The sequence below is a fragment of the Sinocyclocheilus rhinocerous genome, unplaced genomic scaffold (assembly GCF_001515625.1).
Source record: "Sinocyclocheilus rhinocerous isolate Xijiao unplaced genomic scaffold, SAMN03320098_v1.1 scaffold160, whole genome shotgun sequence".
NCBI lineage: Eukaryota > Metazoa > Chordata > Actinopteri > Cypriniformes > Cyprinidae > Sinocyclocheilus > Sinocyclocheilus rhinocerous.
The window spans coordinates 319,111-332,526 of NW_015624563.1; the positions used below are offsets into that span (position 1 = coordinate 319,111).

At 38.6% G+C, this 13,416-nt stretch overlaps 2 protein-coding genes across 3 annotated transcripts in view; one reads left to right on the plus strand and one right to left on the minus strand.

The window, feature by feature from the left end:
- Positions 1-7,062, plus strand: part of pum3 (pumilio RNA-binding family member 3) — a 9,140-nt gene extending 2,078 nt beyond the window's left edge. For both annotated transcript variants that reach the window (XM_016556092.1, XM_016556084.1), the window contains exons 5-18: positions 363-438; positions 540-633; positions 720-786; positions 935-1,109; positions 1,221-1,324; positions 2,205-2,283; positions 2,363-2,461; positions 2,561-2,614; positions 2,896-2,976; positions 4,355-4,497; positions 4,624-4,843; positions 5,807-5,894; positions 6,063-6,153; positions 6,865-7,062. In XM_016556092.1, coding sequence (XP_016411578.1) covers positions 363-438; positions 540-633; positions 720-786; positions 935-1,109; positions 1,221-1,324; positions 2,205-2,283; positions 2,363-2,461; positions 2,561-2,614; positions 2,896-2,976; positions 4,355-4,497; positions 4,624-4,843; positions 5,807-5,894; positions 6,063-6,153; positions 6,865-6,991 — 1,498 coding nt within the window. In that variant the 3' untranslated portion in view covers positions 6,992-7,062. The remainder of the gene's footprint in view (positions 1-362; positions 439-539; positions 634-719; positions 787-934; positions 1,110-1,220; positions 1,325-2,204; positions 2,284-2,362; positions 2,462-2,560; positions 2,615-2,895; positions 2,977-4,354; positions 4,498-4,623; positions 4,844-5,806; positions 5,895-6,062; positions 6,154-6,864) is intronic.
- Positions 7,063-7,587: 525 nt separating this feature from the next.
- LOC107743156 (potassium voltage-gated channel subfamily V member 2-like) lies at positions 7,588-13,203 on the minus strand. The gene is made up of 3 exons (XM_016556288.1): positions 11,135-13,203; positions 9,348-9,420; positions 7,588-8,843 (listed from the first exon to the last, which is right to left on the minus strand). Exons 1-3 carry the CDS (start codon positions 12,304-12,306, stop codon positions 8,601-8,603), a joined length of 1,488 nt encoding a protein of 495 aa, XP_016411774.1. The 5' UTR covers positions 12,307-13,203; the 3' UTR covers positions 7,588-8,600.
- Positions 13,204-13,416: the final 213 nt, after the last annotated feature.

Below are 13,416 nucleotides of genomic sequence, written 5' to 3' on the forward strand. Positions count from 1 at the left end.
ACGCGTTAAATATTACATATACGTATGTAATATAATGTGTATTTCCATCACAGGCTTGGTCTTAAATTTCACATAAGGTGGTATTAAAAAGGTCGTAAGCCTTACATTTTACTTGTTCATATCTGTAGACACCCTGCATACACTCTAAAAAATGCTGGGTTCAAAACACCCAACCGCTGGGTCAAAACACCCAACCGCTGGGTCAAAACAACCCAACCGCTGGGTCAAAACAACCCAACCGCTGGGTTTGTCCCTTTTTAACAAAGCGCTGGGTTATATTTAACCCAGCATTTTTTAGTGTAGGACAAAAAAAGTGCAAAGTTTGCAGAAACACTCACACAGTGTGTTTTGTGGAAATACAGGAAAGACTGTGACAAGCAAAAAAGGGCCAAACTGATGAAAGAGCTACAGAATCTTGTGAAGGGCAAAATTAAAACCGTAAGTGAAGATTCTTTATTATGCTCTGAGTATTCACTGTTTGAAATGATCTTATAGTATTTTACTGTAAAACACTGTTGTGCTCGTCTTTTCTTCGCTAGATTGCATTTGCTCATGATTCCACACGAGTGCTGCAGTGTTTTATTCAGTTTGGCAATGATCAGCAGAGACTGGAGGTCTTCGATGAACTCAAAGGTTGGTCTTCTCATCAGTGCAATGAAACTGAAGTTATGTGAAGTGGTTGTCTCTCATCCTTTCTACCTGGATGTTTGTCTTTCTAGAGCACATAGTGGAGTTGAGTAAATCGAAATATGCTAGAAACATTGTGAAGAAGTTTCTAATGTATGGGTAAGTCACTTCCATATTTCAGCTAATTATAATGAAGTTATTCTGAAAAACATGGATTGAATCACGTTCTTTGCAATGTTTGACTTCAGGCTTGATTCAGAATGATGAACATGTTTTTATGATCCAAAAACACTGATTTGTCCTGTAGGAGTAAACAGCAGGTGGGGGCAGTGATGTCGGCTTTTAAGGGGAACGTCAGGCAGATGCTCAGGCACTCCGAGGCGTCTTCAGTAGTCGAGTACGCTTACAACGACAAGGCCGTCCTGTCCCAGAGACTCATGCTCACCGAGGAGCTCTACGGAAACGCATTCCAAGTCTGCAAGGTACTCGAGCTCTGAGCTGCTGGACTCTTGGAAACTCTGTTTCTGAAGTACATGGAAAGATCAGTGTGTTTGGTGTCCGCCGTGATGGTGAGAGCATTTTCTGTTTTTCAGTCCTCAGTTTGTCCAACGCTAGAGAAGGTTTTGGAAGCAAATCCAGAGAAATTAGAGGGCATCATAGATGAAATGAAGCAGATCCTCACACCAATGGCTCAGAAGTAAGTCACTTTATAAAGGGGTGGGGACGGTATAACCGAAATCTTATACCACAATATGAGGACTTTTTAGGGCTGTCTACAGTAATTCATCTTTCATTTTCTTTTTGTAATTGTCCTCAGTTTACTGGAGAATTTATTTAGAGGATTTTTCATCGGGGGGGGCGTGAAAGCCCTAGTAATTTTAGATCACTTCAGTTGTAAACATCACAACAATAGTTATTTTTGTAGGAAATCCTGCTGAAAAGTGGTTTATGTATTAAAAATGGAAATGTTACGGATCTGTTAATCCAGTGGTTAATGTAATTAATTAATTACAAATTAACGTATTTTATCTTTTTATATAACTTGATGAATTTAAAATGAACAATGATTTTTGCATCACTCGAAAAACAGCTTCACGTTATGTAACACCTGAATGAAAATTTTCATTAACTGACATAAAGCTGAAATAAAATAAAGTATAACATAAATAAAAATTATGAATAACGAATATGTTTCTTTGGAAGCCAACTGAAATAAAGTACTAAAATGACTAAAACTGAAAATAAATACATGTAAAGTTGAACAGAAATATTAAAAAAAGAAAAACCTAAATGACAAGCACATTACTACAATTTAAACTAAAATTAAAGAGAAAAGCTAAAATAAAAAAAAGCAATAAGATCAAATTAAAAATAATAATAAACACTCTGAAACTATATAATTAATAACACTAAAATAACGCTGGTCGCTCAACTCTCTACCAGCTGACAGGTTTTTTTTTTTTTTTTACCGTCTCACCGTATGTACCATCCTGCCGCCCATCTGTACCTGTATGTGATGATACAGTCTCTTAGTACTTAATTTCTGAGTGTATTAATGCGTTACGCTCCCTCTACAGGGAGGCCGTCATCAAACATTCGTTGGTCCACAAAGTTTTTCTGGACTTCTTTGAGCACGCTCCAGCCAAACAGAGAACGGTGAGTGCTGTGACCAGCGATGACACCACGCTGATTACTGCTGCTTGCTGTCTAATGTCTGTAGCGGTGTGTCCTTCAGGAGATGATCGAGTCCATCAGAGAGGCGGTCGTGTACATGGCTCACACACATGACGGAGCCAGAGTCACCATGCACTGTTTATGGCACGGCACACCCAAGGTTAGCACTCCTTTAGACACGTTATTTTAGACCATTCATGATCGCTAGTGTTTGCTGTTAGTGTGACGTGTTTTTGTCTTCTCTGTTTGTCTTTTTCAGGACCGAAAAGTTATAGTAAAAACGTTGAAATCATACATTGCAAAGTTTGCAATGGTAAGCTACCTTTCTTATCTGTACAGTCTATGAATGGGTGAATCTCACAGAAGTCTGGATTATAAATAATATATATGTATGTGTGTTTATATATATATATATATATATATATATATATAAGCAAATTATCATTACTGCTTTAATTAGATTTTCAGGGGGAAATATGACCTAGACACATAAATGACAGATTTCGTGAGATTCACCTAAATAATGTGTTGTAATTTTTCAGTCCATCAAATGTTTTAAGGCAGTAAAAATAAGATATATTTATGTATTTTCAGGGTGAATATGCTCATCTTGTACTATTGGCTGCATTCGATTGCATTGATGACACGAAGTTGGTTAAACAAATTATCATCTCAGTAAGTGCTCTTTACTTTTTTCTTTATTGGTTGGTGGTTTATATGTTATTTAGTATTATTAGGTTGGCTTGAAAAAGGGTTAGAATCATGTTAGAAACATGGTAGCGACATGCTAGCAACATGCTAATCATGTTACAAACATGCTAGCGACATGCTAGTAACTGGCTAATCATGCTAGCAACATGCTAGTAGCATGTTAATCATGCTAGCAACATGCTAATCATGCTAACGGCATGCTAGTTACTTGCTAGTGATGTTAGCAACATGCTAATCATTTGTTAATCTTGTTAGCGACATGCTAGTCATTTGCTAATCATGCTAGAAACATGCCAACGACATGTTAGTAACTTGCTAATCATGTTCGCAACATGCTAGACACTTGCTAATCATGTTAGAAACATGCTAGTAAGATGCTAATCATGTTAGAAACATGCTAGCGACATGTTAGTCACTTGCTAATCATGCTAGCAACATGCTAGTAGCATGCTAATCATGTTAGAAGCATTCTAGCAACATGCTAGTTACTTGCTAATCATGCTAGCGACATGCTAGTAACGTGTTAATCATGCTAACAACATGCTAGTTACTTGTTAGTCATGTTAGCAACATGCTAATCATATGCTAATCTTGCTAGAAACATGCTAGTAACTTGCTAAGCCAGCAATATGCTAACAGGCTAATCATGCTAGAAACATGTTATCAACATCTAATCTATCTAAATTTTCCAAATTTACAACTGCTTTAAAGGTGCAATGTGTAATATTTACATCGATCTATTGACAGAAATGCAATATAATATACATAACTATGTTTTCAGAGGTGTATAAAGACCTTACTTAATGAACCGTTATGTTTTTATTACCTTAGATTGAGCAATTTATATCTACATACACCGCGGGTCCCCTTACATGGAAGTCGCCGCCATGTTTCTACAGTGGCCCTAAACGGACAAACTGCTCTACACAGCGCGTTTCGTCACTTTGTTGTTCTTGCGAATAAAACACTGACACAATGATGAACAAGTACATTAATATTTGCAATAAGATCGATTTATTAAATAATTAAGCAAATATAATTCCTTAATATACCTTTGTAAAGAAACCTCATTGCTCTCTGCTGTCTTTACCGACGACATCTTAATCTTGTATCGGCCACCGTAGCTTCTCTAAAGGGAGGGGTGAGCGGGGGACTGAGCCGTTGGGTGCAATTCGCAACCTCACCGCTAGATGCCGCTAAAATTTACACACTGCACCTTTAAACTTTCAGGCTAGGCTTTCTCAAGCCAACCTAAAGTTTGTCTTGACAAACTTTATCTAGTTATTATTATTTCTAATATTTGGATGATTTAAGAAATTTTTTTGTCTTATTTTGCTCTCAGGAAATGGTTAGTTGCTTATCTGAAGTAATCGGCAATAAATATGGTAAAAAGGTGCTGCTTTACATGCTGAGCCCAAGAGACCCTGCCCATTTCTTACCTGAGATCATTCAGGTGCTTAAGAAAGGTGACGGCAATGCACACAGGTATGTCCTCTTTTCTATTGACATGTACTGCATTTGGGTCATAAGTGCCAACCGCAGCCCTACCACGGTGTCAGATGAAAAAAAAAAAGAATGAAGAAGTGCACTACTAAGTATTTTCTCCTACAGTAAGAAGGATGTCGCGATCAGGAGGACGGAGCTGCTGGAGGCCGTGTCTCCTCCTCTGCTGAAGTACCTGTGTGAGAACGCTCAGTCTATGGTCATGGATAAAGCCTGTAGTGTGGCTGTGAGTGACATCCTGGGCGCCGCCATCGGAGATCTCAGACCTGCCATGGAGGCTGTGGCGGCTCTGGCAGCCGAACCCCTCATACCGGGAGGAGAAGGCCAGGTAACTCATCTACAGGTGTCTCACACCTGATGCTGAAGATACCTGCAGTATTGTCAGTAATAGCAGTATTAATGTGTTACTTTGGATCCACCATTCATTCATTCATTCATTCAGTCGAGTTTATTTTTAAATAAGATTATCTTCATTTATTACACGGCTCTGTGGAATACTTGATTCTGATTGGTCAATCGCGCCATCCAGCGGTATGTTATTCCCAGATAACAACCGCCAAATTGAATAACACCCCGCTCATCCGGGTACTACGAGTTATCTTGACCGGTACTACTTATGTTTAACGAGTCACTCTGCTACCGTTGACTGTCTGGCGCCATCTTGTGACTGAAAACACTTAACCACCGCGTGTTACAATGGAAGACTTCAGCATTAATTTCAACATATATGGTAAAAACAAATCTTTTTAGCCGTGTAATAAGCGGGATAATGTACATCCAGCCGGTTGTTATCTCAGAATAACCGGCTGGATGTACATTATCCCTTACTTAAAAAATGCTGCATTCATGGCACAAAATGAATTGTGTTATAAACTAACAATGAAAAATACTTTTAAAGCATTTGTTCATCTTAATTTCAAAATGTATTTTTATGAGACTTTAGGGGCCAGTTCTCACTATTAACTACTTGCTTATTAGCATGCATTATTAGTACTTATAAAGAACATATTAATGCATTATTCTGCATGACCATATTTTTGATATTTAATGGTCCAGAGTTAAACTAACAATAAACGGTTGTATTTTTATTATCTAGCAATAACAAAGATGAATAAATACTGATGCAAATGTATTACCCATTGTTAGGTAATGTTAGTTAATGCATTAACTAATGGGACTTTATTCGAAAGTCTTGCTATTTTTTTATTTTTTTTTGTAGAAATATTTAAAACATTACAGGGTTGAAATTTTTTGTTTTTTAAGCTAATGGATTAATAATTGTTTCCTGTAGCTTCATATGGCAGAGCACCCCGCTGGTCATCTGGTGTTGAAATGGTTGATCGAGCAGGATGCTAAGATGAAGGAGGCAGAGAGAGAAGGCAAGTACAAAATGTCAAAGCTTGATGGGATTTTTGAGGATACTTTTGAATGTCCTTTTCTATTCATAGAAGTCATTTTCTTTATGTAAACTAATAAAAACAAATTGAGCAGTTTTCCAATGCGAACCAATGATTTACTGGCCTGTCCTGCCTTATTTTATTCCCCAGAGCGTTTCTCCAGGATTCTTCTGGAGAAGGTGGGGTTGGAGAACCTCAAGACGTGGGCTTCAGTCAACCGTGGTGCCATTGTTCTTTGTTGGTAAGTTTATAACCTTCACAAATGAACGGATCTAAAAATAACAAAATACACTCCCTTTTATGCACTCTAGTAAGATAGAAAACTTGCTTTTGAATTGGTGGGTGTAAACATACCACAGCAGCCATTGTTCTGTGAGCGCTGGTTAAATACACTGAACACACACAGAAGAACATCTCTGTGCAGTCATTCATGTTTAAAGCCCCTACTTTACAAAGCCTCCAAAAGCGCTTATCCTGTGACATCCCAAGCTCTCTATCACAGCAAATTCGCTGCTTTTCCATCATGCTGTCTTTTAAAGCACGATTATTAGCTGGAGGAATTCCCTACAGTGAGCTTTAGGTTAAGCACATCTTCCACAGTCCTGCTTCATTATTCTCTACTGTTGTCTGTATGCTAATAAAGGACTAAACTCTGGCTCCCAGCTGCCATTGATGCAGACAAGCCCTTGAGTTACATGCCGCAAAGGATTATGGGTCTTTGTGCATGACCTCTTATAATCTCCCTAAGACTTTAAGCAGTGAGAGATTTGTTTCTTTATATTTTTAGCCTGGACTGTTTGTTTATTCGGATGTAATTTTTCCCACCAAATATATAAAAAATTGAACCCCCTGCTGTATGCAGAGACATGTTTAACGTTTGAGTGGATCTGTGCATTGGCTGATTGTATTTGATTGAAGTTTCAGCTGCTTGGTTTTCATTGTGTTTCCACAGCCTTCTCCAAAGTGCAGATGAAAGTGTTGCTGAAGAAGTGAAAGTTATGCTGAAATCCATCCTTCCTGAACTACAGAAGGTCCAGAACTCGAAAGGAGTTGAGGTTCTGCTTGAAAAACTGGCCTGATCTGCCAAATCAGTTTTGTTTTGTTAGTTTTTTTCTTTCCTTTGGATTTTTAATTGTGAATTTATATGCTGATGTATGTAAATACAGAACACACACTCACAAAAATACCTGAACCTGAGTTTTTATTTCTTTTTTATTATTTCTCTTTTTAATCTCATGAAACCAATCAAGAAGATGTCCAGGTTATATTTCACCTCAAAATTCATTAAAGACATTTTCATGAAAGTTAAGCAAATGATGCAGTAATGTGGACAGAAATGCTATTAATGCATTATATATTTTTTGTACAATTAATATATGCTGATTTAAAAAACTGTCAAAGACAAGGTGATTTAGCAGAAAATGTGCTTAATTTTTTATTAAATTGTCAACATGCAATAAAATCATAACAGACATGTTTCTTTTTATCAATTTTTTTTCTTTTGATTTTTGGGGTGAAATACAATCCAGAGATTTCTATGTGAGATTTGTTCATAAAGTGTTGCAGCAAATTTCATGCAGATTCTGAATGACTTACTTTTGAAGTATATTTTAGGTCAGCTTGTATTTAAATAATAATAATAATAGAAATAATAAAATCTTTATTTTTTTAAAATAAAGATGTTAAAAGGGTAATTTCAACTCAAAGTAAAAATTATAGACATAAAATATAAAAAGGTAGCTTTGAATATGGAGGCATGTATGCATGCTTGAAAATGAATTTTGTTGCCCTACTCTACTTCCATCTGTCCTTGGGACTTCAATGATCCCCAAGGATTAATCTTTCAAGGATTATCAATGCCTGCATGAATGTGCTTTTCAGAGTGAATTACACTGTAGTTGTCTACGTTCTTAAGGATGTCACAATGGCCACCTTTTATTAAGTCAAGTTTGGGCAGGGTTGTGTAATTGTCACATAACACCAAGCTATTGTAGTGAGGATGTCAGTTCTGAATTTCTTTTAAAGCACTGTAAGATTTTGCCAAATAGCCCTGCCAATACAGAAGTTAATCTTCTAGGAAATCTCTTTGCAATCTGTCCTGCTCAGAGTGCTTCCACTGGAAACCAGTTGATGTAAATCATAAATTGGCTTTTGATTAAAATTTACACAAATGTCTATACAAAATTATATATAGATATAAAAAAAAGTATTGAAGCCGAGCTTGTGCTCAGCCAGATGTTAAAACCTTCAACTGATTATTTGAAGCAGTGTTTGTCTACCCTGGATTACTTCCTTTTGTTTTAACATTGCCCATAGTATTAGCAATGGTTATTTTTAATGACATTGTAAAAAAAAAAAAATTTTTACTGTTCCATAACGTAATAGCAATAAACAAATGATCTCGTACAATTAAATTGTTGTGCCAAGGCAAGTATTTATTAATGGCATCCTTGTTAGAGCAGCCTAAATGCGTTGATTCGTTTAAAAAAAAAAATTTACTTTTGTTTATAGTACAAAAGTTCCTCAATATGCATGTATCCAGCAGCACAAAAGCAAGCAGTGGCTAATTTGTTTGAAGACAGTTACTTAATTGGTCTGGTTGGTTTGAAGTTTTTGAAAAGACCACCACCAAGTCCATAATTTAAAAATCAGTCCGTTGGTGGAAAGAGTAGGTCAGCACATGGCAACCTAAAAACATTCTGACAACTTCTTTGCAGCCCTTTTCACAAACCTCACTTTCCCGCGATTCTTCAAAGAGGCGGTGTATTCATAGGATTTCAGCTTTGAATAGTAGTCTGAGAATTTATTGAACAGGATGGAGATTGGCATGCCGTTGAGAATAATTCCAAATGAGATGCACGCAAATGCAAAAATCCTGCCCAGAGGAGTTTCTGGAAACATGTCGCCATAGCCCACAGTGGAGATGCTCACCTGTGGAAGAAATGCATGAGGAATACTTGAGCGTGCCAGTAAAATGACTAATGACCCACAATCTTCTGAGACTTAAAAAAAGATAAATACAGCTAAAACCCTTTACAGATAAATAGTTAAGAAGAGCATTATGGGATTACACAGTTGGCAAGCGACACATTTGACGATAGATGCAGTACTCCACTTGGACTTATCACAGATGTGAGGAAGCATTTGATAGCATTTTAGCAGAAAGACACCAGGTAGTGTGGTTCTGTCAGTACTTTACAGAAAGAGAAAAGTATTATATTACAATTTTATTATTTTTCATGGTACATGTACCATGTATATACAAGCATAATCATAATAATTAGAAGTTCTTGGAGCGCCATGCACATCCCACAGTATACAGGTAATCATCCAGTACCGTGGTGTATGTACTAAAGCATCACTGCATTATCACCTGATACAATCGCTTTACCATAGTACCACAGTACTATGAAACTTGAAAAAACATGTACTTACAGCTGCCCACCACCATGCATGTGGAATACTGGTGAAGTTTGTTTGATGCACATCATGCTCTATGGCAGGGTTCCTCAAATCTTGCCCTGGAGGGCCAATGCGCTGCAAAGTTTAGCTCCAACCCTGATCAAACTCACCTACCTGTGATTTTCTAATGATCCTGAAGACACTGATTAGCTTGCTCAGGAGTAGACAGCCCACTTGTTAGTAACATTAGGGCCTTTCGCACCGCTTTAGTTCCAGAACTAAATGTACAGTACTAAAGTACTGGGACGATTTTGCGCGAACTATTTCCCAGTACCATTTAAAGGGTTGCATTCGCACCGAGAGTGTGTACTAAGAAGTGACTTAAGCCGGTCGACAGCGTCGTCATTTGTGCGCGGCGTTCAACAACAGAAACAAAGAACAACAACATTAACAACAGGAGGATGGAGGACGCTGTGATCGGAGCTGTGTTTTTGTTGTGTCTCGCGGGTTTCACAATAATGGACATGGAAAGTCGACGTATACGTAAAGCGATTGAAAGAACGGAAAGGAGGACTAATCTCCAACGACAACTGGCAGTGCAGGGCTCTACGCTTACTTTTCTTTTTAGGAGCACTTGTGCTCCTAACTTAAAAAATTTAGGAGCACATTCAAAATTTTAGGAGCACCTTCTAATCAATAATCCAAAATGTTATCAAAAAGTAGCCTTCCCATTACAAGGTGATATTTGACTCCTCTAACTTTATTAAAAGTATGTCATCTTTTGTCAAATTCTTAAAAAAATTATATTTTATAAGCTTTTAAAAAAATTTTCATTAAAACGACAGAATAAGAACAAGTAGAATAAGGAATATAAGTTACCAATCAAATGAAATCAGTATTAACTAAATTAATTTGTAGAGGTGTAAAGATCATTTTGCTAAAAGTTCTGTGTTTGATTCTGACAAAAACATACATAACAAAAAACTTCTGGACTAGTCAGACAAAATTACAATAGTAGGTTTCAAGTCTTCTCATTCATAATTTATGAGACATTGTTTTCCCTTTTCTCTTGTTGGAGTGACGTTTAAAAAGACCATGAAGTAAATGATTATGATAATATGATCACGATTACAAAACAAATGAAAATGTCAAATATGTTATGGGAAACATATTCAATCACATAGATTTCAGTACAACACAGCAACTGAGATATAGCTAAAACATAACTGAATAAACAAATAGCCCTGATGGTCGCAGAGTCACACCTTTACATTGCATAGTGGGGGATATTTCTTCCCAGACTGTCTGCGATTAGCATATGAAAGACAGGAGATGGATCCCCTTCGTCCCCGAGATCAAGCAGTGCCCTCAAGTACCTGTGAAATGTCTCTACCCTCCACCCTTTTATCTTAAAAGTCTTCACGCAAATCTTCATTGGGCCCCGAGGCCCATCCCTCCCTCCAACAATGACCAAAGCTATCTCTATCAGTCAAAAACTGCTAAAGTTTCCTATCGGAATTTCTGTTACACTCTTAAAAGACACAATGTTTACAGTATGTTTACACGGCGTTTTAAATCATGGCGGGGGAGGGGGTTTTCGTACGCGTTTGGCCAATCAATGTCTACTTGCGTCACGATTAGTACCAGTTGTGCTGGTTAGACCCTGCTCCGGAGTAGGAGCTAATTTGGTTCTCGAAAAAGGCAGTCCGGTACTAAAATCGCACCCAGTTCCGGCTGTGCGAAAACGCCAAAAAGTGGGTAGTTCCACAATTAGTTCTGGTACTATGAAAAGGTTCCTGCGGTGTGAAAGGCCCTATTGCCGGAGCGTGAAGCCGAAGGCTCGAAGTCCAGTCGAGTGACGTGCTAGTTTTAGGATATGAAATATCCTCATGAGACGCATGATGCGGAGAACTTGCCCCAATTTACCCACCCGTCCTACAGTCTCGATATCGCTACCATGTTTCCCGTAGTCTTCGTTCTCGAAACACTCTAGGGCCATCTGAAGATATAATGGAAGGATTGCAATCAGGTCCACAGCATTCAGCATGCTCCTTCCAAAATGTTTGAGATCAGGTGTGGACACAAGCCGGAGCAGATATTCCATGGTAAAAAACGCAATGCAGAAAGTCTCAACATACTCGCAGTAGGTCTTCCCACTCAGCTGACCGGTGGTCGTTGTATACTGCATTCCCTCTACCGTATTGAGAGTCATAGCCACGAGTGATACCAGCACGAAGAAATTGGATGCTACTGCCATGAGCTTGGCTGTGACTGAAGAGAATGGCTTCTCCATCATGTTCCAAATGAGGAAACGTGCATGACCGAAAGCCATATCCTGAAACAAGTCCTCGTGCTCCTCAGTTTCCACCTCTGCCTCGAGTTCCCGTTGTACCTTCAGCTGTTCATTGAGTTCATCTTGCCGTTCCTCGAACGAAATGCGGCAGCAGCGATGGGTGTTCTTGATACGAACACCCCAGTAGTTGATCTCCTCCAAAAAATTGCGTGGGCACAATTCATCTTTGATCCAGAGAACTCCAGTCCTATAGAAGTTGAAGATGTTGTGGAAGATGTCTGGATCCCTGTCAAAGAAAAACTCATTGTTCTGGACAGTGTAATCATCACAGAGGTCAAGTTTCCTGTTGTGGTCAGTATACGTTGCTAGTCGTCCAATTCTTGTCTTGGGATATTTTGCTGCTACCCTGTAAGAGATCTGGTAGACCTTGCCTCCAACGTTGATGTTCAGCATGTAGTTTTTAGTCAGAGAGGACAGTTTACTAGGAGTCGACATCAGTCTATCCTCTTCTTCATCATCATACTCTGCATAGATGTCATATATATCCTTACTTAATTCCTGCATCGAATTCCATGGTTTTACCCAGTTGCGTTGACCGAAAGGAAGCTCAGAGTCCTCTGGATCCTTGGGAGCAGGGACTGTGACCCCAAGTTTATAGTTGGGGAAAAGGCTTTGCCTCCTGCCTGTAAGCTTGATCATGGTGCCAGCGTCCTCTCAGCCTGGCAGATGCACAGGTTACTGGGGGTGTAGATGCATTAGATGCCTCTAATACCTCCGAGTCAGACCCCTGAGCAACTGCAGGAAGCAGCATCGACTAATGTTGCTGACAGCGAGGATCTGAGTGCTTAAAGGTTTAAATACTATGATCCTCTCCCAGACTCTCTCTACCAACCCTGATGTCTTTCATTGCCGTACATTCACCAACCTCCAACAGAATACGAAGATATTACACCATCTGGCTTGTAAACCACAGCAACAGTGCTTCTCAACTCTGGTCCAGAGGACCCACTGCGCTGCAAATTTTGAATGTCTGTCTTATCTGACACACTTGGTTCAGTAAATGGACCTTTCTCCTAATGAGCTGATGATCTGAATCAAGTGTGTTGAATGAGGAAGACATACAAAATGTGTGGTGGGTCCCGAGGACTGGAGATGAGAACCACTGATCTACAAGTCTTTTGACATACCCTACACCAAATAATGTGGAATATGCATGAGAGCCATTTTGCAAAGGGATGGGACATCAGACCACATTCTAACTATTTGCCATTTGAACCACCACTTTTTTTTTAATCAAAATAACTCCCCCTTGCAACGACATTTTTTCTCTGACGACGTGTACTGGCATTAAAACCTCCCCTTCAACAACTTGTCACTCACATGAGATCACAGCAATACCAAATGCCAACAGTCCAATCAATTGCAGATGGTCAAAATTAAGTCCTTTAACATTTTTTCTCGTTCGAGAAGCTGCTTCACTCGGATATACAGTAGTCGACATTTGAAGTGGATCAAAACCTTTGATCAAAGGTCAAAACCAAAATGCGTTTTTGTCTTAGGACAACTTTGATTAACTTTTTTTGATCCACTTGTTCCAAATGTTGACTAATGTACATCACAATAGGGGAAAAAAAGCTTATCACAACTTCATTTCATGTCGACTTTATCACTGAGTCTACCTGGGTCTACCTGGGAATGTCCTACTGGAGAGTTCAGAGGTTGTAATAAAAGTGCTTTTTTTGTTGGAATAAAGTGACATGTTAGGCAGTTTAACTTCTTTCTCACTTCCAAAGACAGGAAGCTATTTTT